We start from the raw sequence: 24130 nt of genomic DNA on the forward strand, positions 1-24130 counted from the left end.
CTGATGCAGAACAAAGCAGGCTGGAAGCAGTGTGTGTTTTAGTGCAGACGCAAAGAGTCCTCATCTCACCACCACGCATGTAGCACAAAAGAAGAGCCAGGTTCTGCTCGTGGCAACAAGGGGCTAGCAAGCCTCCCCAGCACACCGGCTCTCTGGCGAAATACAACGCCTGCCTTGCCGTCCGGTGCTCTCCCCGAGACAACATCGGCTGCAAGTCGTGTCCATTGCACTACGTGAATAACCTACGGAGCACACGGTGTAGCCTGCACATGAAAAACCCTGCAGGTGGCCCAAAGAAAAGCAAGCTCATGCATAGTTGGTAACACAAGGGCAAAGGGTCCGTCATCTCCACACAAGTCGTCGAGCACATGTCTCTCCGCGTTGTGAAACATGCGTCAAGTGTCTGATGATAAAGGGCTCGAGTCTGTCATCTCCATCATGTCACGACGCCCAGCTCGAACGAGGCAGCGAATCAAGGCGATTCCGACTCTTCTGCCCGACCAGCCTTAAGGAAACAGTGTGGGCAGCGCCAGCCAGCAAAGACTTATTTTTGGCAACGGCACGGAGCAGTTCCAAGACAATACGGAGTAAAGGCTTGAAATTTCTGTGCCCGGGTACCTTCAAGCTTTCAGCTTCAAGATTGCCCGCCGCCCGCAATCTCACCCATTTTCGTTGATCAGCTTCCAGACAGAACAATGGAAACGTACTGTCTCACTTTCATTCGACCGGGAGAAAAGAAAAGAGCGTCGATTGGATACCGCGTTTCTAAATAAAGTGTCTGGTTGGCCGCCGGGACTTGTCCGCCCGCCCGCAGCCAGACTGCTGCGCGGGCTGCGCCGTAGACAGCCGGGGAGAGCGGACGCCGTGTTACACGATGAATTTGATGGCCAGCTTGCAGCCCAGAGCGGCGGCTGTTGTCGCTGTTGTGTCCCAATTGTTCTGCACTCCTCTGCTACCAAGTCATCCTGATGGGGATTGTACGGAGTACCACAGTGCTGCCCGATGTCTGAATGCGTACACGCCGCGCAACGTCACTTCTCGATAAACAGCATTTGCTACCTTTTCCAGCCTCGTCAACTCTACATCTTCTGTGAGAACTGACGATGCTCAAATGTGCATGGTCAGCATTCATCGACATGATCCAATCGCTCGGCCAATCGCGGGCAACTATCGGCCGCATAACTACAACTCGGCATTGCACGAATGGAGCAGAGAGCACGCTGACCATGGCTCAAGCCATGACATTGGTGTTGTGAGCCCTGCCCGTACCGAGTAGTACATAACTTGTTCCAAACCCGGGGTAAGCATGAACAACACGTGTTTGCAAACGGGCTTGTCCTTGGGTTTGGAGAGGGCCCGGCAGAGCCTCAACTTGTCGGTTCCAGCCGACCCAGAACCAGAATTCGACACCTCGCGGTTGTAGCGCTGTACTCAAACTACGGAGTAGTACTCCGTACTCATGGTAACGCTGTGCCATGTTTCTCCACGCGCTTTTGACAGGTCATCTGTAGCTGGGGTCCAAGGCGACCAGCGTCACACCCGGCGTTCTGGCTGGCACCCTTCCGCGAGTCTTGCTTATCCGACTGGCCTTTGCCTGTTCTTATCAGAAGGCTCATTCAGAATCGTGAGCAGGCGCAACTAACTTCTCGGTAACAGGGGTGTAACTACTCGCGGTTGGTAACCATGTGATCCAGTTGAGGAAGTTGTCATCGCTGGGAATTCTTCAACAGGGTGATGATGCTTCCAGCGAACTCGAAAGCATCCAAAACTGGATACGTCATCAACAGAAAAGAAGAGGTGTGTCAACAGCTGATAGCTCGCCCACAGAGAGATCGCCCCTGGACCATACGACCTCCTTTTTGGCAGCCCAACACGCAGTAATGGAACCTCGCGCGATCAATATTCAAGACAGAGATAATTTTAGGAACAGCGTAGCAACTTCGGTCCTGTTTGCGCTCCTCGATCCCATCATCACCACGTCGTACTTTACCCTGCCAACACGAATCGTCTCAGCCTCCACCCATCTTGGGCAACTTCTGAGTTTCTGGTCCTCAGTCTGCTCTGTCGACGTTGCATCCCTTGAAGTTTCGTCTGATGCTTCTTTTCTCTCAAGGCCGTGTGGCTTTCACCACTGATGCGGCATCTGAATTGGGACAAACAGCGACGTGACGGCGTCCATGTCCATTTTCCGCCCATCGAATGATTCATAATGCATGTCGAGATCAGCACATTTCTCAGAATAAGGCAGTTCCTCTTCTCCCTTGTTGCCAAATCCATACTTGCTTTTTTTTCCTTTTTGCCACGTTTCGTCTCGCCATCCATTATCAGCCTTGCCACCCTGGCCACTGTAAGACTTGTAATCCTTGGTGCCTCCCATTTGATCAACAGCACCAATTCCACATTCCTGAACCATGAGAAATGTTATCCTCTTCACTCCAGCCTTGGCCTCGTCCCCTGGGCATCAGCGCCAGCCCCCAAACCAGTCCTCTCTCACCCTTTGACCACCGCGCCCCCTCCCCATACTTTCTCCCTCCTCTTCCTGCTTTTTTTTTTTTTTTGCCCTTCAACATCTTTCTTCTTGTCAACCTCCTTTTCGCTTGACAAGTACTTCCTTCTCGGCTTGGAAGAGAGTACGCCAGTCTAACACAGGGCAACCCGGGCTGATATTGCCTCATAGTCTTGCAAAGGATATCCGCCATAGGCATACAGTATCAGTATGGAACCAACTAGAGCTAAATACGGTCGACATAATCAACTTTTCTTGTCATACATGGGTCTTGGGGATGCAAGCTTGGGGCAAAGGGGCACCTGGGCCCTGGCTACGGATGAGGCTGTCCCTAGAGCTAGTCTTGAAAACGTAGAAGCCGAGTCGGAGCATATATTGGCCTTGAAGACTCATGAAGTATCCGGTGACTGGATACGACAGCACAAAGACCATATAGCTGGCTTTCCCACTTTGAAGCAAAACGATATATCCTAGTCGTGGCCTCAGCCCAGGCACTAAACATTCATCATCGTCCAGAACTGAACGGCCGTCCAGTCCCCTCAGGACATGGGCCTGCGCTAACAAGTCAGAATTTGCGTAGTTCATCCATTGCATTCCACCAAAAACAATTGTTCGACGCCCAACAAGTTTCCAAGCTTTCCAGCGCACTCTGCAGTCCGTTCCTTGGATCCATCACATAGCCCCGTCGCTAATGTCGCTCCGGCTCGTTCCTAAACACTTCCTCTATACGCCCTTTCACCTCTCACCACGCCTCTGGGACGCAAGGGTGTAAATAGATGGCAAATATACGTACATCAAAGAGTGTGTTGCAAACATCTGCCCCCTCCCCCTTCCATGAAATGTCATGGGGTAAAGTAACTACCAGTAAGGGTTAGGGTTGTAGTTATCACGGCGCACCCCCCTTTTTTTCCCCTTTTTTTTCTCTCACAGGCAACGATGCTGTATACTCCAAGTACACACCTAGGTCCTCTGGCTTAGCCTCTCAAGCAGAAACAAGCAATCAAGCCCACTCACCACGCGACACGGACGGAAGCGCCATCAACAGCATCTCAGACGCGCCGAGCATCAAGTACTGACCCTATAATTACTAGGCCAAGCGATTGAGCCGCTGTTAGTAGCGTCCCGCGTCAAGGCTCAGCTAAACTAACCAGACTTGTAATGTCAATCGATGCACGACTCACAATCACATGGGACGGTACGCTAACGCAATATGGGAAAAGCAACTCGAACCTTGACTAGACTTTTCAACGCACGGGACCTACATGTCCCATCAATCCTACCGATATGTCGGCTTCGCTAGTCTGGGCGTGTGCTACAACTCCCAGCGGCTTGCTTTGCACGTGGCTCCTTTCGTTTCAAAAGCCTTGTTACAACCTCATTCGACCATCGTTGTATACTTCAAGTCATTACCGTTGCGTCAGTCAGCTCCACGAGCCTTCCCCCTTCAAGACACATCATCATCTGGTCCCTACTTCATCGCTCGCATCATATCCCCATGTACCACTTGCAAGTACCATCAGTCATTCACAAGCAATCAAGACGTGATACGGGAATAAGCTTAATCATTGATTCTCGCGCCATCGCACTCAATTGCCCAATCCATCATCCGCTTCTGTCTGTCCATTTTGCCACAAAATTCCTGTCTCTTGAACCATCAACTCTTGTTCCCAGTCATCACTGTTTCCCACCGCATACAGCAGTTCCCCTGAACATGTCAGGGGGAACCCGAGCACACCATCCATTTCTTTTTCCTTTCGCTTGCTGTACCTGATTGCTTCGGCTCCCTCTGTCTAATCCAGCGCGCGTCACCGTCGTCATCGAATAATACAAAATAAAAAGAGTGAGAATCGTTCATATTTCGTGCTCGTCCGCGCGGGGCTTTTGTCTCCTTGCTGGTCTCCAAATACTTTTTTTTTTCATTTCCCACTGTCCTCAAACGTCCCTTTTCTTCCTTTTCTTGCGTTCCCCACCACCAATGATTATACGCGCCCTTGTTTCAAATTCTCGGTTGCCAACTGCTGCCATATTATGCTTGATGCAATCACAAGTCTCTGCAGCTTGGTATTTGAAACACCCAGAGGTTCATGAGCACCCATAGAGAAGGAGTTACTCAGTGTGTCCAGGCACCAAACAGTACAAGCGGCAGATTCCCTAGACACATCCCATCACCAAGCATGTACGCGCGCCGTTCCTAGTTCACAACAGCCACTCACAGCCTCGCTGGGTATATCCATCGCAGGTGCATTAAATCGTTTCGTCAAGAAAGTAGCGTGACAGTGTCCGTTGGTCATTCCCGTAGTCAGTAGCCGGTTCCGTATGACCCCAAATAAAATCGTTGAAATGAAAGTTCATCAATTGCGGAGAAAAAACACATCCCTTGTCTAGCCAGCTGGAAAGGTCATTGCCCTGAATGAAAAAGAAGAAGACCGGGGAAGTGATTTGGCGTAGACAAGGGAGTGCTCCGACAGAGAAAAATGTGCGGCAAGAAAAAAAAAGGCACATAGACAGTGCAGGACAATCTTGCACGCGCCCTGTGTAAATTTGTCGTTGCTGGTCTCGCCGGACGGTATCGTAAGCAAGTAGTTTCAAGGCATCATCGGCTGCACCAGTCAAGCTGCCTTCTGACATTGAATCCGGGTAAAGGTCGTCCATCCGTATTCAAAATTAAAAAAAAAAAAAAAAGAGTAAAACAAGACCCAGAATCTTTTTTCTTTCCCAATCAGAGTCCCGAGAAAAGTAGAAGAAAAAAACAAGAGGGTGAGAGAGACGTTATAGAAGGCCCCCTGCCTGAGGGTAAAACAGTGATGGATCATGCTTTGATTGAAAAGAACACCCGTTTTTAAAGGAAATATCCAGGCAGTACAAAGTCAAGCGTTGATGAGGTCGGAAAAAAAGGAAACAAGACAAAAATTCGCAAAACTTCAGGCAACATCGTTCCTCCTACAAAAGGCGCACCAGCAACAGTCCACTTAGCATACAAGTGCCGGCGGAACGGTTCAAGATGCGCACGTTCAAGGAGCCTCGGTGTCTGTCCTTTCAATACTCCAGGTAGCCAGTCGAGCAATTGTGTGGCACAAAGGGTCAGAAGGGACAGACGTATCACGAATGTTGAATTTAAGCCACGGGGGCAATAGGAGCCACCGGTGCCTGAGCAGCAGGGACGCTTCCCATATCGACTTCGGGAGCGATCTCACCGCTAGCGTTCTTCTGAGGGCAGTCGCGAGAAATGTGACCAGCCTCACCGCACTGGTAGCAAGTCTTGCCAGCAGTGTTCAGAGGGCCGCCGTTCGGGGCGGTACAGTCGCGAGAAATGTGACCGAGCTTGCCGCAGGCGTAGCACTTCATAGCCTGAGCCTGGCAATCCCGAGCAAAGTGGTTGGGACCACCGCACTTGTAACAGGTAGCAGGACGAGGACCGCCAGAGAACCCGCCGCGTCCAGCGAAGCCGCCGGCAAATCCGCCGCGTCCCATGGGAGCACCACGGCCCATCGGGCCAACCGGATTAGGGCACGCGCGCTAGGAATGACATGTCAGCAATGGTTTCGGCTAAGATTTACCACTTGGGGATTACGCACTGCCAGATGACCAGGCTGGCCGCAGTTGTAGCAGCGTCCACTGGTAGCACTGCCGCTAAGGCGCAGAGTAGGGCAGTCGGCTTGAACGTGACCGAGACCCTGGCAGTGGTAGCACTGTTTTGCCTCTGTCGTTCGAGGAAGGGGGCAGCCGTTGGACTCGTGGCCAGGCTGCTTGCCTATGTATGTGTTTGTTAGAACGGCCGTCGCGCAAGTCGGCGTCGGGAGGAATCGTACAGTTGTAGCATAGGCGCTCGGATGAGGAGCAAACTTCAGCATAGTGGCCGACATTGCCACATTTGTAGCAGGCACGACGAGAGAGAGAAGACATATTGGTGGAGATTTTAGTGTCTGTGACAATATCAGAGTTAGCAATACAGTCAAGCATGCCAGTATAAATAGCTCGTTATTTGTGTTCGGAATGCTCCTCGTAGCCGAGGTTTTGATTGCCCCCAACCAAGTCATCAATTCTATTGCTATCGAATTGGTGCTAGGCTGCGTCCTGAAGGAGCGTGTGATGTTTTGCCAGGAATATGAGATGAAACGACTCAGAGGATTTGTCCTCATCTTCAGTCTCGTTCTTAAATCCGGTGCATGCCGTGAATATATAAGAGGTCGCAGGGGCTGGGAGATAACACGGAAGCATGTTTTCAGTTGGCCTGGGCCGTCACCTGATGACAGGTCGAGGCCCGGTCAAAGCCACCATGCATGTAGAGAGTTGGTGCGACCATTGCGTCGGGCTGGGAGATAGACGCCAGGTCTGTCACATGGAGATGGTACAGCTATTGTCCCCGTTGCGGTAGATGCATTGGTGATTCACCAATGCATCATCACCACAGTACGGTGCGCTGATGCCATCGTGTCGGTGATAAGCGACCGCAAGCGCCAGTCGCGTAGGCTACAAGACCGCCCAAGACACGAGCATGACGGTCTGGCGATGGCCGAACCAAGTTACATGACTAGATTCGCGACGGTGTGCGGTGGCTGCGCGGGGAGGGCAACGACGCTCCGAATGGTTTGGCTAATCGCAAAGCCGCCAGCTCTAGTCAGAGCGCGTCGAGAAGGGCTCCGTTCATCGGACTTCCACTGGACTTTTACGACGAGACGGGCGACAGGCAGGCGAAACGGAGTCGAGTTGGTGCAGGAGAGAGCGCAAAGTTGAAGAGTAGAATCGCGAAGGGCTTGTCGAGCAGAGCCGGGGAACGAGAGGGGGGAGGGGGCATAGGGGAGCGCACATCATCACACACCTTTGGTAGGACAAAAAAAAAGATGGAAGCGTTAAGCAGCGTGAAGGGGAAAAAATTCGTCAAGATGAGAAAACGTAAAAAGGTACTTCGACTTCCAAGCGAGGCCACGACAACGTCGACAACCACCTAACAATTCCGTTCCGTCGAAGAGAATTGGTGAAGGGACGAAAAATTTTTGCACGACGGGCGGATAATTAATTACGATGGGGGGGAGGCAGTGGTCCTCCTGGTGGTCGCTGGCGCTGGGCATTGCCGGGGCAGGAGCAATGCGACAGAGCGACGGGGGCCATCGAGGAAGGACCAGCAGCGTTGGCTCCGGCGTTGGGGCGGCTTGAGGGCTGCGTCTGGACCGAAAAGCGGGTCCTGCTGAAAATCCAGGCGCCAAATGGTCCCTAGGCAGGGGCAGGCGCGAATAACACGGTGCTGGAGGACATGATCTCGTCAATATCTAACGTCGCCATGCAGCAACGTGGCATTATCTCTCGTTCAATTAGCACGATAATCTAGAGGAGAGACTACTGGCGCACGAGGCTAAGAGCATGTACTTCGTAGCCATGTGCAGGGAGAGTCGCAGGCAAAACAGACCTAGAATCTTGCTGTGCCTAAATTCCCCGATCTTAAGGAGGTACATGAGTATTTTGGTACAGAGTCCCCAGCTCTTGGATTGTGTTGGACCAGACACATCAACTTGAATCACTTTTATCCGCAGGAGCTGCGCTGTTCCATTCCCACATCAACGGATTAAAATTCCAGGTTGCCAGCAGAATTGAGTACGCGATTGTCACCATGGGGAAAGCTGGCGGTCTACGGTTTCCTGATGCAATCTCCTTTCTCCAGTCGCCGCGTTGTGTAAACTTGCTTCGTACTGATACCTGGCATGCTCTACTATTTCTGTGCGGCAACCTTGTCTCTACCTGATTCACAAAGTGCTTAATATCACGCATCGAGTAGCGTTGAGGTACCCTTCTTGCTATTTCGGCCTAGTGGCTCCTGCATAAGGTACCTCGACACTCTGTTCCAAGCTTGGAAGGCGGGGGAGCCGACAGCTTCCAAGATCTAATTTCAACTCTGCCTTGGATTGTGATTTTCACCTGCTGACCCGTTGGCTAATAAGCGTGCGCCATCCCAGCAAACTCTTCATCACTTAGTGCACAGCGAAGCAGGCCACATGTGTCTGTCGTCCTGGCTTCGATATTTTCAGCCCGACTGCGGAGTACTACCAAGTGGCACTTGAGCCATACGTGCCATTCCATTTCCAACGACCAACTTCCATCATATCAACAAACTCATCCACGACGCATGAACTAGTGTTTCATTAAGAAACTTTGTCCAATTGCAAGAAAGTCTCTTCTCATTCAAACTAGCAAGACCGGCTCTCGGGACCGTGGTATAAAAGGGATCGACCGCCTGCTAACCGAGGCTACCAACCCGCTTTGCCTCGTGCAAAGCCGAAAAGAATCTAAATATCAAACTGCCTCAATGCCACATACGTCAAATTTAAACTAAGCCACACAAACAATCTAATAGCGCTATCAGGGGTCGAACCCAACCTCCTTACAGCCCGGGAGATAAGCCCACGACTACTTGCCACGCGCGGATCCGCTACCCGGGGACTGACCACGCAAAACGACGATTTGATATCCGCACCACTTGGACACCATCTACGCAGCCAGCACGGGACTACACTCGAAACAAAACACCAAGACACCCAGCACGCTCGTATTCTCGGCACGGTTTGAATTCTCCCTGCCTCTCCATTGACGACGCCATAAACTTGCGTTGAATACGAATAACTATACAGTGGACGCCCAGACACAAATGCAACTGATGCTCTTGACAACACGCTCTACTAGATACAACATCGATGCCGGACCAATTTTCAGAACAACCCATGCTTCATGCTAAAGAAGCGGACAGATGGTCGCGATGCAAACCCAGTTATAATACCCAACCCATAAAAGCAACCTCCGGCTAGTGGTAAACGGCGGAGAATTCGGCAGTAGTAGCTCTCTAGAGCCTCACTCGACCCTAGCAGTGGCTTGACGGGCACGAGGCTCACGCCAAATCCGCCAATGGCCTGCCGGTGACCAAGACCGGATCTGTGTAAACGTGTCATACACGATGACACGATTCCCAGTCATTCAAAAAAGACCACTGGGCTAGTGAGGCATGGCACAGGAACCAGTGACCTCTTGCCGGAGCCATATCTTGCCACCACCGCAAGTCCATCGCCCAACAGTTCGGACCATTGAGCCATGTTGGTCTCCCCTGAACCAAAGTGCAGCCTAGTAACTCCAAGACCCACGACTATAAGTAGACAGCATTTGGAAGCAAAAAGAAGATTCCATCTGATGCACGGCTTTTGTAAGGTATACTCATTCCTCGATGGCATATGATACAACCATTCCATCGCCAGCAATTCAAGCACTCGGCACGGGAGGCACCCCCGCCCCAGAGACAGTGTACGTCTGCGGCGGGGGCGCCATAGACCGCGGCCGGGCCTCAACCACGTACGAGATGCCGTCGTCGGAGGCATACGACGGGGGCCTCGGGCCGGCGGCCGTGTCTGGACGCCGCGGCACGGGTTCCGCAGCCTCGTTGCGCTGCCAGAACAGCCGGTTGGGATCGACGCGCTGACGTTGCATTAGCAAAACCACTTCACCCTTTATATAGATCATGCTGGCTGGTGCACCTACCACGCTTTCTCTCCATAGGCCATACGCCGGCGGTCGGCTCTGGGCCGCCTCGCTCTCAATGCCCGCGGCCTCCTCGTCCCGCGCCAGCACCACGGGGATGGGCTTCGGGGGCACCACGTAGCCCCCCGGCCCCATCATCTCCGGCAGCCGTCGCCTCCGTGTCCTGTCGCCGCGCGAGACAATCACGCAGAGACGTACGACGCTGTAGCAGAAGAACAGCGTGGCGGAGAGGATGATGAGTATGATCATGATGGTCACCTCCCCGCGGGAAATGTGGTTGGTCAAAGCTAATCCTAGATCTGGGTCCCCGGGGGGTTTCAGTAACCATGAACGGAACTGTCTGCGTAATAGACACCATGGATGATGCCGACACACAAAAGGGGCAAAGAAAGAGGGAAATTTTTTGCTACTTACAGACGGCGAGGAGCGTGGCCAGAAACATGCCCGACACGAAACATGTCAGGATCTGGGAGCGGACGTGGCGCGACTTTACCCACGGGAAGCAGAACATGAACTTCCTGGGGTGCGGCTTTCTGCTGTCTCGGCTGCCGGCGTCCTGGGATGGCGGCTGCTGCTGATCCTCGGAGCTGATGGCGACTATCATCGGCCGCTCGGGGGGGGTGTTGCCGTATCCAAGGTGACTGAGCGAATCTCTCGGTGGTGCTGTCGAGGCCACGGGCTCGGGGGGTAATGGCCGCTGCGCCTCCAACGATGCCATTGGAATTGGCGATGGCAAAGAACTCGGAGGGTGCCCGGACTCGCTGTATCTCGACGAGGTGAATGTAAGTCGTCGTGGGGGCTCTTCTGGGGATTTTGGGCCATCGTCGTTTGTAGTTTGCTGTGAAGGCCGTGGCGGGAAAGAAGGTATCCTGTCCAGGATGGCTCTCTGCCGTGATGTCGATGCCTCTGCCGCTGTATTCATCTGTGCCACGCCAATATCCCGCTCAACATGCTCGCTTGTTCGTCTTTCGTTTCGAGCCCGCCGCAAGAGGTCAGCTCGCAGCCTCTCCATCGCACCGTGCCCTCGTGCCATGATGTCGGATACAGTCTGTGGAACTTGGGGCGCGTCAAAGAGCTGAAATCATGGTTTACCAAGCCGTTATAATATTCTCGCTCCCATGCAAAAATATTCCCACCACCAGTCGTGTAGTCATTTAACAGAAAAAAAATGTGAATGTTTGCAACACCTTGTCGCCCCAGCGGACCCTCCTCAAAAGCCCGCTGAATTGGGGAGGAGAAAAATTGAGCACTTGGTCCCGTCTATAAGCAACAAAGAGGAAAACTCGCAGGTGAAAAGGCGGCGGGGTTAGAGCAATCGTGATTGTTGGTCAATGTCTCAAGGACTTATACAGACTAGAAGGGATGGAGATGGTGGCTTTCTTGTCCCCCGAGACTAATTCGGCCAAATGCTGGTCCCCGGGATCGCAGACCCCAACCCCCAGGATGGCCGTGAAATGAAAAAAGAGAGATCAAGAAACAAGGGAGAAAGCGACCGTCGGTAAAAATATAATGCTAAAACTTTTCTAGAGGAAGGGGGGAGGAGGAGAAAAGGGTACAATGGAGACGATGTTTGGAGAAATTGGCACAAGACGTCTAACGAGATGAGACCCGAGGTCACGAACCAGGTGCACGACACAAGCTGCCCGCACTACGCACGCAGCGAGCAGGTAAACACACTGCGACACGAAAGGTTCAGGCAGGCCGCTCTGTCCAACACGACGGTGGTAAGAGGACTCAGGAGGCCTGCGCCATGTGTCTCACGGTTGACTGCATGCCCGGCATCCTCAGGATGAGTAACGACGACGGAAACAGGTAAAGCAGGCACAGGCACACGACCAAAGGGCTGCGCCATCCGGAGGCTGTCTGTGCCGGGGTTCGGGGATGGGCGGCCCAGCGAGCAGCAGCAAAGTCGTGGGGAAAGGCTAATGTTGATGAGGCAGGGGGACAGTTCATGTAGGGCCCCGGCGAGCAGGAATCAAAGAGAGACATCAATTGATGTCAATACATGACCCCTTGAGGCAGGGCGAAAAAGGTTCAGGGTTCCCTGGGGCCGATCGCTGGTCGAGCAACGGCGAAACAGCTTGCCCAGCGAGTGCCAGAGGGCGGCAGAGGGCCATTGCTGCGACAATTGGCGTGTTGCAGAGTTTCACTGCGGCTGCCAAAATCCAATCAATCCCACGGCCGCCAGAGGCGCTGTTTCATCATCCCTGCAGTCGACTTGCCTGGTCATGGGCGCTTGCGATGCGCTCGAGATCCGTCCATTGACTTTGGACCCTGGCAGAAGCGAACAAGTCCATCCATCATGCCGCAGGGAAGCGCCAAAGGCGACAAAAAAAGAGGGCGCGTAATGCGGAGTAGTACTCTGTACTCTGCTGGCTGGTTCGTGTTGATCCATTGATGGGGTCCATCAGCCTCTCACGCAGTGCCCTAGATCAGTGTTGTATGCATCCGCACAATGTGCTCCAAAGCACCAGGCTCATCTGAAATACATACGTCTATTGCCTATGGCCATGAGTCTGCACCTCATTCATGGCCGCTAGGATCCGCCTCAAACCCTCATCTAGATGATCCCTCCTCTGCGTAAACACGATCCTGAACCACCCCGGCCTCTCCGAGCCAAACTGTAGCCCCGACGCAAGGAACACTCTTTGCCGCAGCAGGGCATCATTAACCGCCTGGTCGATACCTCGGCCATCATCGATGTGTCGTTCACGATACGCACTTCCCAGATCCACCCACAGGAAAAAGGCTGCATTCACCCCTGCCGCATACTCGATGCCGTTGCTTCGCGCCCACTGCACAACATGCTCGTAATTCTCGGCCAGCTTCGTCCGGTTCTGCAAAATATACCCATCTATCCAGGCGTCATCCTCCAGTATATTTGCCACGACGTGGTCGGATATCGACGACGACGAGCTGTACAGCGACGGCGGCACCAGCGCCCGGTGCAGGCCCGGATTGTTCTGCGATATGATGGCTCCCAGCCGCAACCCGTTGGCCCCAAAATCCTTAGAAATACCCCAGATGACGTGCACGAGCGCAGGGTCGATGACTCCCGCGGTATTAATGGAAAGCACCGACTCAAAGGGGGCAATCTCGACTCCCTGGTCGACCGTGTTGGTAAACGTGGACAGTGCATAAATTTCGTCGCATATCAGGTGCACCTGGTGCCTTTGGCAAAGCCTCATCAGCGCCAGCAGCACCTTGCGAGGATAGCTTCGTCCCAGAGGATTATGGGGATGTGCCAGGATTAACCCGGCGACTCGCTTGCCCTTTGCCTGCGCGTCCCGTATCGCGTCCTCGTATTTCGGCACGCCGTCTACGCCGAGGGGATCTGCATCGTCAAAGTCCACCATGGCGAGCTGCGTGCCCATCCGCAGCGTCACGTCCGGCACAAAGGTCCCGTAGTACGGCTTCCCGAGGAGGAAGACGTCGCCCGGGTTCCCGAATGCCCACGCCGTGTGCTCCAGGGCCGAGCTGCAGCCGTTCGAGATGGTCAAGTGTGAGGGCTCGACCGTCACAACAGGATGGAAGTGTCTGGTCAGGAACCGGGCCAGCGCACTCTTGAGACGCTTTTTGCCATCGCCATATGTAAAGTCCTCGTTTGGTAGGGCCATGTTTCTGTGCATGTGTTCCGAGAGCATGTCGTGCATAAGCACATTTTCTGCTACGCCGAGACTGACGAAGCCATTGGGATTGTTCTGCGGGTCCCAGATGTTTTGGAGGACTTCCCAGAAGAAGAATTTGGGATCTGGTTTGGATAGGTCTTGTGCTCGCGTAGACAGTGCCATGGTGCCTTCTTTTTTGAAATTTTCGAGTTTGACAAGACGTGTGGAAAAGGACCATATTCAGGCCGTTATGACACCAGGTAACATGCAAGTGCCGACACCGGCATCCTTGCGAAACCCACGTACAAAATTTGCTCCACATTCGTCTTCTTCCGCGGCAAAAAGTGTAATGCGTGCTCGACGTGGTCATGCTTGTTCGTTATGGCTAAGCTTTTGGGGGCCATGACAGGCCCGGCATGTTGGACGCGCTGGTGATACCTGTGTCTCTACGGAGTACTGAGGCATGAGGTTCGTATGACCAGATTGATTCGATCTTCACTTTGGAATCCCTGCCCGCCGCTCCATGAACCGGGCATGTTCCTTTTGACAACTGTGGTGAATAACCTCCGTTAGTCCTCTGCGCCTCCATCCATTCAGTGGACGTAGCCTCCCAAGTCCGCTGACAACCTTCTCTTGCAGCAGCCAACATCAATTCCACGGGCTCTCCAATGCTGTGGCTAGCACAATGGTCGTGATGTTGGTTTGTCGATGCCACTTGCGACCGCGGAATCATCTGGATTTTTCTTAGGCTAGCAGTCTGTCTCCAATCAAGCCATAGGCTCCAATGGGGACGAGGACAATATATTGAGCAGAGACACGAGCATCATGGTTCCAGTTTGTTTCAACCGCAACGTTGCTGCCGCAAACCGCAAGCAAACCTCTCCCTACATCCCCACTAGCTCTGCTGTCAGAGAATAGCTTTAGCAAATGGCATTACTGGGTTCGACTGCATGAGTAGGCTGCGATTATTGGTGGTGGCGGCGCTCCAACCAAAGTATCCGCTTGCCGAAGCCGTTGATAAAACTTGATATAGCGCCATCTGTTCCTGTTGTGACTGCAAGGTACCAAAGAATTTCCAGAGTACCAGTATATCTACCCCGACAACCTAATGTGTCGCAAAGCGGCCGTCACTCTTCGAGAATGTTTCGATTTTCCGGGCGGTCGGCAACCTCGGAACGCGTCCCCCATATTAATAATGAGGCTACTTACTCCGTAAATCGACTACTAGTACTGGAGCAATCAGTCTCAACTGGCGCGCGGTAAATTAGTCTTTAAACAATACGGTCGTGGGAGATTTGTCATCAGCTGCGGAACAGCAACCCCATGTCACAGTGGTGCCATTCAAATACGGCGTTGACGCCGAGACTGATATAAAGAGCGCAATCTAGGTGGTTCCTATTGCTTCGCAGTTCAGCAGAGTAGTTGGCTTCATTGTCTTCTGACGCAACTTGGTGTTCCGTGCAATTTAATACGGCAACGCAATGGCGACTACAATCGTTGGGGTAAGTACCTATGCAAAACTGCAAGGTGGCGAGGATGCGTCCTGACCTCGGAATCAGAAAAACTACCATGCTGGTGGTCGCTTCGTAAGACCGGACAGCACTTTTCGAAACTTCATTTCCAGGGACCCAGAGTCCCAGTTTCCAGCTGAAGCAGGGCGATATGCACTATACGTATCGCCTGGCTGCCCATGGGTACGTCTGCAAAGAGGTCAACTGGTGTTTCAACGCCTACCAGATGTCTGGTGCTAATTTCGTCGCAGGCTCATAGAACGCTCATTGTTCGCCTTCTCAAAGGCCTCGAATCCATCATTGACGTGTACCAAGTGCACTTTGTCATGGGCCCGGACGGATGGTATTTCAGTGGAGAGGGCGACTCGCTCCCTGAAGATCCGTTGCATGGCTTCAAGAAGCTGAGGGAACTGTATTTGAAAGCTGATCCCAGTTTTGTCGGCCGGTACACTGTTCCTGTGCTGTGGGACAAAAAGGCTGACGTGCTCGTAAACAACGAGTCATCCGAGATCATTCGAATGCTGTACTCGGAATTCGATCACCTCGTGCCCGAAAATCTGCGAGAAGGCAATCGACCAGGCGGGGGGCTGTACCCTGAACATCTACGGCCGCAAATTGATGAGCTCAACGCTTGGGTATACGATACGGTGAACAATGGTGTTTACAAGACTGGTTTCGCCAAGACCCAAGAGTCATACGAGGAGAACCTCGGCATCTTGTTCAAGTCTCTTGACAAATTGGAAGAGACACTCGGACACGGTAAACAATTCCTGCTGGGTGACGATTTGACAGAGGCAGATATCCGATTATACACCACATTGGCTCGGTTCGATGTTGCATATCACCCCGTTTTCCTCTGCGACCTCAAAATGATTCGACACGACTATCCGCGACTGCATCTCTGGCTGCGTCGGCTGTACTGGAACAAAGATGAGGACGGTGTTTTCCGAGGGGCTTTCCACAGGACAACGGAGCCATATATCGGCAAGTATGGCTATGGATATGCGCAGTCGCGTCACAAGATTGTCTTTGGGGACCAGGGACCATTGATTGTTCCAGCAGGGCCAGAAATCAAGATGGTGTCACTGGATGTAGGCGATGAAGGCGCATAACTTGGGAACGATGATGGGTTTCTTCAAACAGGGATTCCCGGCCCGTAGAAATGGTTCCATCTGTGGAAATAACAGTTTAGCGTGTCTGTCAGGATAGTTTGGAGATTGTGAATTGGCACTGGCCAGGATAGTAGATGGCACAAAAAACCCAAGCCTGGTTGCACGACGCTGTCAAGCTCCTGTGAGATGTGATGCTCGTGTGCTGACATGTTGACGATTTTTGGCAGACACAAAATTTTCTGGTTGTTGGGGTAGGTTTTCTTCTAATGCCGGGTTGCGCCTTCTGTTTTTGTTAACAAAGCACGGTCACACAATCCCAACACTCGCGCCCAGTTTGAAGCAAGAACACTGACACCAACAACCAACCAAACATTCTTCTTCGTCTTGAATGGCATTATGCGCATCGCTGGTCAAACTATTCCGTCTAAGCCGTATTCCACTCATCGAATATTAACTGCTGGTGGCGGTGCAACTGGACACGCCCATACGAACTGTTCGGTTGCCTACCCTGTAAGTAATGGCCGAACAAATGTTTGATGTAGCCACACGACGGTGTCGATTAAGGAGTATATCGCTGCTTTCAGCAAAGACATGTCGCACACTAAGTAGCAGATTACGTGTCGCAGCCTCTTATGCCAAGTCACGGTACGAGAATTCTTGCTCAACAGCCATGTGTCCTGGGTGAAGAGAAATCAAAATGCAGGACAGAACGGCAGCGCAAGATGCCTGGCGCCTTGGTAGTATTGTGCTGGTGTGTGCATCTTGTGGGCACCAAGATGCGCCCAGGCAGACATGAGTGGTCGCCAAGCCGCCTAATTCCGACCTTTATTTAGTGTCTGGTGACCCCAGCGCCTGCTTCAGCCCTCCGTCCTCACTGGCGCGCACCAACACCAACCCAAATCAACCTTAATGGGTTACCTTAATATTTCCCTGGGCCCGGCACATGGCCTGGTTTCGTTGCCGCTGGCTTGGGGGATGCAGCATTCCCTACTCGACGTCTCTGACCACGATCTGAGTGTCGATGTTCGCCTTGAAGTGGCCAACAAGCAACCGACCAACAACTACAAGCGCCGACGCGCAGAGTTCTGTTCGCCATGGCCAAGTCCTCCCGCCGTGCTCTCTTTCGTCCATGTCTGTTTGGCACGCCAAGATCAACATGGTTTAGGAGCGCCAAGACCAGCCATCAAATTCTCTCTTGTCATGCCGCTGGCTGCCTTTTGCCTGGTCCCATGCCCCAGTCGAAGCACAGCCCACCCCCTGCCCAGCGCCTCGGGCTTGGCAAAACCTCGCTCACTGTTTGAAGCTGCATCTACGCCTTCTTATTGCGCAGCCGCCGCGCTGGTGTCTCCTCCGCCAAGAGTCTTGGTCACCAGCCAAGCGCATGTGAAGCAAATGGTAGCAAAGCGGTACCAGACGGAGAGACGCCTCCTCAAAAAGGGGGCTCCGCCGTTCTTGTCCTTGGAAGAAACATTATGCTCATTTCTGTTTGGCAATTAACTTCAAACTGGTCTCGCCGGGGCCTCACGACTCTCCAACCTGGCACCTGCTACCAGACCGTATCTGGTTTCTGGCTCTTCTGCCGCCCAATTTTCTTGACATTTCCTTCGATGCCTAGTTCGGTCTTTACTCCCTAGTGCTGGGTGCGTTGTCACTTGACATTTAGCGCGAGCCTTCCTTCCTTCACCACACCTTGCCGACTGTGTCTCCATCGCCTGGACAGTACCTTCTTTTGACTCAATCGTCAACACCCTCGCTGACATTACTCGCCGTCGAATTCTTCCGTTTCGCCATTCGCTTTGTTACCGACGCTCTCTGTATTATTTATCACGTCGCAAATAATTACCTCAAGCTTCTCTGGGCCAACTGCGAACCACCCGTGAAACGCCAATTATCTTCTGTTGTGCAAGTTTCGAAATAGTTTACTTAATTTTTTGGGCTCTCTACACGGCCGATCAGACAAAAGGAAGGCGCCTGCACTTCCGTAATTAGCGTACGGTTCGATTTCATTCTGACTCCCTCGACTTCGCTTCGCCATCACCAGCCCGACGTCATGTTCTCATCGCTGGTTTCGCCAGCATGGCTCGTCTTCGCTGGCACTCTGCTCATTGGCACGACAGGTGCTCAGTATTATAAAATTGACACGGAAGGTATGAGGCGCTCCCCTTGATTCATTTGTATTGGAAATTCTTGGGCATTGCAAGTGCTGCTGGGGTCTGTCGCATGCTGACATGGTGCAGCCGCCATCAAGGAATCAGCTCGAACGTTAGCCTACGATTTAATGCTATTTTACAAAGGAAACCAGTCCGGCGAAATTCCTGGTATTCTACCTGGACCACCCGCTGATGGGAAGGGTCCGTATTACTGGTGGGAAGGTGGTGCCATGATGGGAACTTACATCGACTACTGGAAGTTGACTGGTGACTCGAGCTACAACAAAGTTGTCATGGAGGGATTGCTACACCAGGTGGGCGAGAATAAGAATTACATGCCCAACAACCACACAATGTCCCTGGGAAACGATGATCAAGGCTTTTGGGGCATGTCTGCCTTGCTGGCTGCCGAAAATAAATTTCCTGATCCTCCAGCGGATCAGCCTCAGTGGTTGGCTCTCGCACAGGCTGTTTGGAACACCCAGGCTGACCCCAGTCGATATGACGAGACGTGTAATGGAGGATTGAGATGGCAAATTCCGTTTTCCAACCAAGGATATGGATACAAGAACAGTACGTCTTGATTGATCTTGGGTGTCGCCAGGCGGGCATACTGACGAGTAGCAGCGATTTCCAACGGGATATTCTTCAATATGGGTGCTCGTCTTGCCCGATATACTAATAATGAAACGTACGCAAAGCGCGCAGAGAAGGCCTGGGACTGGATGACGGGAGTGGGATACATTGATCCCAAGTCCTGGCATGCGTACGATGGTGCCCACGTCAACAAGAATTGCACTGATGTCAACAAGGCAACCTTTTCGTACAACGCTGGTGTTTTGATTCAGGGGGCTGCCTTCCTGTACAATTATGTAAGTGTACGCCGCAAAATGGCTGGATAAATGACGACGAGTACTGACCCCACGCAAGACTGAAGGAGCCCAGAAGTGGAAAACGGCCTTGGACGGACTCCTTGACTCTACGCTAAAGACTTTTTTCCCCAACGACATTGCTTTCGAACTGGCTTGCGAAAGGGATAATGGAAGTGGAACATGCACTCCCGACATGCTATCCTTCAAGGGATATCTTCACCGCTGGCTGGCAGTAACAACCCAAGTTGCCCCATATACGAAAGATAAAATTTTACCCGTCCTCCGCAAATCTACTGAAGCAGCTATCAAACAATGCACAGGCGGTCCGACTCAGCGACAGTGCGGCTTTTACTGGAGTTTTGGCCGGTTCGTCGATCCCGCTGCCGACAAAACTACCGGAGCTGGAGAACAGATGAACGTGCTAGCTGCTGTATCAAGCCTTCTCATTGAGAATGCGGAACAGCCAGTAACAAACACGACCGGCGGTACGTCGCTAGGAAACCCCAACGCCGGGGGCAAGGACAACGGGGAACGGCCCGTGAAACCCGTCACAACCGCTGATAAGGCAGGCGCTGGCTTCTTAACATTCTTGCTACTGGGCGGTGCCGTGGGCATGTTTGTTTGGATGAGCGCCTTCGATTAAAACGAGGTTCTGGCTCTTGTATATGTTAGTTCATCCACACATACCACAAATGGCGTTTGGGCACGGGGCTGGTTCTTTTGGATGTCTGGGCAGGCTGAAGCATTCACAATATTTATCTTGGTTTCTACACTTGGAATGGGTTGGGCGTTGTGGGATGGCGGTGACCAAGTACACCAATGATGTTTCGGCGCGTGAATGGGGTGGTTATACCAGCAGGCGATCGTGGATTATTATTGATAATATTGAATAGAGTCGACTTTTCGAACGGTAATCGGCTTGATGCGATGTATGATTTGTACTCAGTGGGCTAGTGCATGCTATGCTGCTGGCCCAAGTCGGCCGGGTCCTCGTCTTTATACTTAGCCACAACCAAATGGTCCGCCATCCTGTGAATAAGCATTCTTCGCCCACACTTGCGACCCTGAGGGCGCGGTTGGTTACTTCTGTCACAAACTACTACTCATTGCAAGTGGCCAGAATAAGTCTACGATGTGGATATAATCGCCATATGATTTAAAATTTATTGAACTCGGTCATTTCCTTCAAAAGTCTGTGTTGATGACTCCAGACGTGAATTCTTGTTATGACGCACTTGGGACAGTGTGATGGGAAATGAGACTTTTCGCGAGGATGGCCAGGCCCTTTCATGGTGCCTGACTACTTGAGTATGGAGAATTCAGAGCCATGTTTGTTATGGAGTGGCCTAACTCTACCGTCCTTTAGGTTAGTCAATGCATTTTATGCACAGTGTGTTAAAGACTGTGAGCTTGTGAGTGAGGAATGTCGAGTGAGTGAGTGCTTGCTTGAGCACATGTGCTGCTGGGGGGCCATTGAGCATAAGAAGGCGAAACACTGACCCGGATTGCACCGCACAGTTATCCGCCTCGAATGGTCGGAAGCTTTCGCACGGCTGAGAGATAGCACTCGGCACTGCAGCCTTTTGTCAGTTTACTACACAAGTGTCAAGATAATTTGGTCAAGACTGGGCGAAACGCCCCAAGCCACTACTTGCTGAGTCAGCGCCACCAGTTCGGCGAACATAATTCGTCAATGCAGATCGCCTTTCACTCGAGCATCAGGAATCTCAAACCAACTTTTTTTTTTCACAGTTGCCATCATCTTTCTGGCGGGGAAAAATGTTTTTCGACCCGTATTACGACAGCAGCATGTCGATCCATGAGCCCCCAAGCGACTCTGACGCGTCATCCGATTCTGGCTCCCAGAATGGCGTTCGCCTCATCGACGACGAGGCAGAGGAGTCCGACTCTTATGGTGCCGCAACTTTCTCGGACTACTCGCCTCTGACGGCGTTCCCGCAATTCATGAGGCTTCCCGTAGAGCTGAGACGCCATGTATGGGAGCTTTTCTGTCCGGACATGGTTGCCACAGCACGCGTTTTGTGCTTTACATTGTCGCCTAGCTCAGCGATTATGCGACGGCCAGACGATTACTCGGCCAAGGACCACTGGTCGCTGGCTGATCAGACGGAGGAGTTGAGGGCCATGCTGGCGACGCATCGGGAGTCCAGGACTATGGCTTTGAAGAGGTTTCCTGATAAGTTGCGCATGGATGCTGGGTCGGGAGATGCCGTCGTGTGGTTCAACAGAGAGAAGGACGTTGTCTACATGTATGATTTCGAGACTTACAGGACATATCATTTGCCTGGGTTCGCAGAAGAGGTGCACCAGGCCGTAATATCTCAAGATGTGGTGGACAACAGCCGTGTCACTCGCGCAAGAGCCACGTTTCCTAACCTGAAGAGGTTGTATATCTGCATGGATCACTACGATTTGAGACGGCGTGAAAAAAGGTGGTGTGGAACAGACTACATCCACAGATATGTGGTGCAGACGTATCGGAGGGAGATTGGATTAGGCGAAGATACAGAAGTGTTGTACTGCTGGCCGGATGTTGACCGGCATCCAGACTTTGCCAGGTACTCCATATCGAACGTCTATAAACATGACCACGAAGTGGCAGAAACTATGGAGGCGGCCAAGGATGCTGGGACCGAGGTGCTACCGATGGTAATGTTCGAGTATGAGTCTGGGATTGCGAGATGGGAGGAGCTACGGGCGATGAAGGATATTCCGGTGCTGGATGACGGTAGCGAGGATGATAGTGATGAAACAGACACGGAACAGGATGGGTCCCAGGAGGAAACGGATTTGAATGAATATGAGAGTGAAGGAATTGACGACTCATTGATCGAAGAGCAATCTGAATCGTCCGAGGATGAAATTGTCCCCACCGGAGATGCTGGTCTGTTTTCGAGTCCAGAGGTTTCTGACGACGAAGAAGCTGGGGATATTGCGCCGGTGAAGAGGTCGAGAAAAAGGAAAGTCGTTAGTGATTCTGAAGAGGAGGAGCCTCAGACTAAGAGGGTGCGATCACGAGTTGTGATGGACTCGAGCGACGACGACGATGGAGAGGAACCGCAGACACGAGGCCGCCAATCACACGCCGTTGTTGTCTCTGACGATGGAGACGAGGACGAGGATAACCCAGAGACGCAAAGCGGAAACCTACGCGCCGTTGGCGACTTGGATGGCGAAGACGAGGTGGAGATTGTGGGCGGTCGATCGAGAACACGGCCTAGGAAAACAGCGACTTCTGATTCTGAAGTCGAAACCGACGGCAGCGGATCTGATAGTGACCTAGAAGAAGAGGACGAGCAGCCAAGGCGAATATCACTAGCTGAGAGATTACGAAGGGCAAGAGAGGAGCATCCCGTGTCGTCTGGCAGTGAAGAAGGTTCGCAAGATGACAATGATGAAGAGGGAGGGGAGGAGGAAGACGACTCCGACGACGAAGAAGAAGGGCTGCTGGACGTCATGGCCGGAGAGGGAGATGACGAAGACGATGACGAAGACGAGGATGGATGGTGATGTCCCACCGCCATTGTACCATATCCAGCCCATGATACCACTAGCTACCTATTTAATACCAACTGCCCGCACCGACGCTCAAGTCAGAGTCTCCCCCCTAGCCAGCATCGCCACCAACGTGTCAATCCTCCGCCGCCGCGTCTCCTCCCTCTTGGCCGTCGCCACCCTCCACAAGAACGGGAACCGCGCGCTCCTCCCCAGACGCTCAAACGCCTCGCCTGCCTCCCGGTTCGTCTGCAGCGCGGTCGCAAAGTCAGCGGGCACCCGCATCGTCGCCGGGCCCGCGTACGCCCTGTCCCACCGCCCATCCGCCCGCGCGGCATCCACCTCGGCCCTGCCCGTGTCGTGCATGCGGCCCTCGGCCGCGAGCGCCGCCGCCTTGTCGACGTTGCGCTTCGACCAGAGGCTGTTCCTGCGGCGCGGCGTGAAGCGCTGCGCGAAGTAGTTGCCGTCGAGCGCCTTGCGCTGTCCGTCGATCCAGCCGTGGCAGAGCGCCGCGTCGACGGCCTCGTCGTACGAGACGCTCGGGATGCGCGAGGCCTTCTTGGCAATCTTGAGCCATATGCCAGACGGGGTGGTTGTGCCGTTTGCGAGGAGCCAGGCGTTGAAGTCTGTCGGCGAGGGGAAGGAGATTGTTTCGGGGTCCTTTGTTGTGACTCTTGCGGCGGGGGTCGATTTTGAGGCGGTGGCGATGGGTGTTGCTGGTGCCGCCTTGGTGCTTAGTCTTGTGCTGCGGCGGGCCATTGCAGTTGCTGGCGGTGAGGTGTGAAGTAAATGACTGGGAGATGGTGTAGCTGTGCGGATGGTTGGGGGATGATTGTGTGGAAGACGGCGTGAAGATGGGAACGAGTGCCTTGTCAGACGCTTCATGCACAAGATTGGACGGGTGCCTACGACCCGGGGGGGGAGTGTTTTTTTAGATGTTGCTCTCGGCAGGGCTTCTGCTATGGCTTGTATGAAGGAAGATGTAGCTAGATTGATGACAGGTGAGGATGGTGCTGCGGACAGCCTTTGACCGTGAATTGGGTGTCGAGGTGAGGCCGAGTAAAACGCTAGCGTGAACCGGTGTAGCTACCCTATAGCTAACGGCTTGCGAAGGACGGTATGATAAACTATAAGCCCAACGTGAGTATGGCGACCTTGATCCCGAGAAGTATTTTGCGTATAATGTCAAGTAATAGTGCTAATGCTTTTAGTTGGTTACGCCTAGCCGCGGTGAGGTAAGGCGTCACCGCTGGAGGCTCATTCTTACCCCTGCGTCACCATAACACGTCCAGGACACATCTGACCAACTTTGTTCAAACATTGAACTAGATGATATTTTT

The 24130-nt window shown here is 52.8% G+C and overlaps 8 protein-coding genes across 8 annotated transcripts; 3 read left to right on the forward strand and 5 right to left on the reverse strand.

The window, feature by feature from the left end:
* Positions 1–2125: 2125 nt before the first annotated feature.
* On the reverse strand, positions 2126–2413 carry G6M90_00g112450 (uncharacterized protein; the record flags this gene model as incomplete). Its single annotated transcript, XM_066131859.1, has 1 exon — positions 2126–2413. The coding sequence occupies one exon, from the start codon at positions 2411–2413 to the stop codon at positions 2126–2128; it is 288 nt and encodes a 95-aa protein (XP_065988001.1).
* Positions 2414–5620: 3207 nt separating this feature from the next.
* On the reverse strand, positions 5621–6409 carry GIS2 (Zinc finger protein GIS2; the record flags this gene model as incomplete). Its single annotated transcript, XM_014684827.1, has 3 exons — positions 5621–6022; positions 6082–6257; positions 6316–6409. 3 exons carry the CDS (start codon positions 6407–6409, stop codon positions 5621–5623), a joined length of 672 nt encoding a protein of 223 aa, XP_014540313.1.
* A 3336-nt stretch (positions 6410–9745) lies between these two features.
* On the reverse strand, positions 9746–11054 carry G6M90_00g112470 (uncharacterized protein; the record flags this gene model as incomplete). Its single annotated transcript, XM_014684828.2, has 3 exons — positions 9746–9958; positions 10022–10320; positions 10436–11054. The coding sequence occupies 3 exons, from the start codon at positions 11052–11054 to the stop codon at positions 9746–9748; spliced, it is 1131 nt and encodes a 376-aa protein (XP_014540314.2).
* A 1462-nt stretch (positions 11055–12516) lies between these two features.
* Positions 12517–13812, reverse strand: Accs (1-aminocyclopropane-1-carboxylate synthase-like protein 1; the record flags this gene model as incomplete). Its single annotated transcript, XM_014684830.1, has 1 exon — positions 12517–13812. The coding sequence occupies one exon, from the start codon at positions 13810–13812 to the stop codon at positions 12517–12519; it is 1296 nt and encodes a 431-aa protein (XP_014540316.1).
* A 1298-nt stretch (positions 13813–15110) lies between these two features.
* gto2_1 (Glutathione S-transferase omega-like 2) lies at positions 15111–16252 on the forward strand (the record flags this gene model as incomplete). Its single annotated transcript, XM_014684831.1, has 3 exons — positions 15111–15131; positions 15189–15323; positions 15392–16252. 3 exons carry the CDS (start codon positions 15111–15113, stop codon positions 16250–16252), a joined length of 1017 nt encoding a protein of 338 aa, XP_014540317.1.
* A 2050-nt stretch (positions 16253–18302) lies between these two features.
* On the forward strand, positions 18303–19917 carry DCW1_9 (Mannan endo-1,6-alpha-mannosidase DCW1; the record flags this gene model as incomplete). The annotated part of the gene is made up of 4 exons (XM_014684832.1): positions 18303–18399; positions 18490–18975; positions 19030–19274; positions 19333–19917. The coding sequence occupies 4 exons, from the start codon at positions 18303–18305 to the stop codon at positions 19915–19917; spliced, it is 1413 nt and encodes a 470-aa protein (XP_014540318.1).
* A 1136-nt stretch (positions 19918–21053) lies between these two features.
* G6M90_00g112510 (uncharacterized protein) lies at positions 21054–22805 on the forward strand (the record flags this gene model as incomplete). Its single annotated transcript, XM_014684833.2, has 1 exon — positions 21054–22805. The coding sequence occupies one exon, from the start codon at positions 21054–21056 to the stop codon at positions 22803–22805; it is 1752 nt and encodes a 583-aa protein (XP_014540319.2).
* Positions 22806–22883: 78 nt separating this feature from the next.
* Positions 22884–23549, reverse strand: G6M90_00g112520 (uncharacterized protein; the record flags this gene model as incomplete). Its single annotated transcript, XM_014684834.1, has 1 exon — positions 22884–23549. One exon carries the CDS (start codon positions 23547–23549, stop codon positions 22884–22886), a length of 666 nt encoding a protein of 221 aa, XP_014540320.1.
* Between the last annotated feature and the right edge of the window lie 581 nt (positions 23550–24130).

Source organism: Metarhizium brunneum, chromosome 7 (genome assembly GCF_013426205.1).
Source record: "Metarhizium brunneum chromosome 7, complete sequence".
Classification (NCBI taxonomy): domain Eukaryota; kingdom Fungi; phylum Ascomycota; class Sordariomycetes; order Hypocreales; family Clavicipitaceae; genus Metarhizium; species Metarhizium brunneum.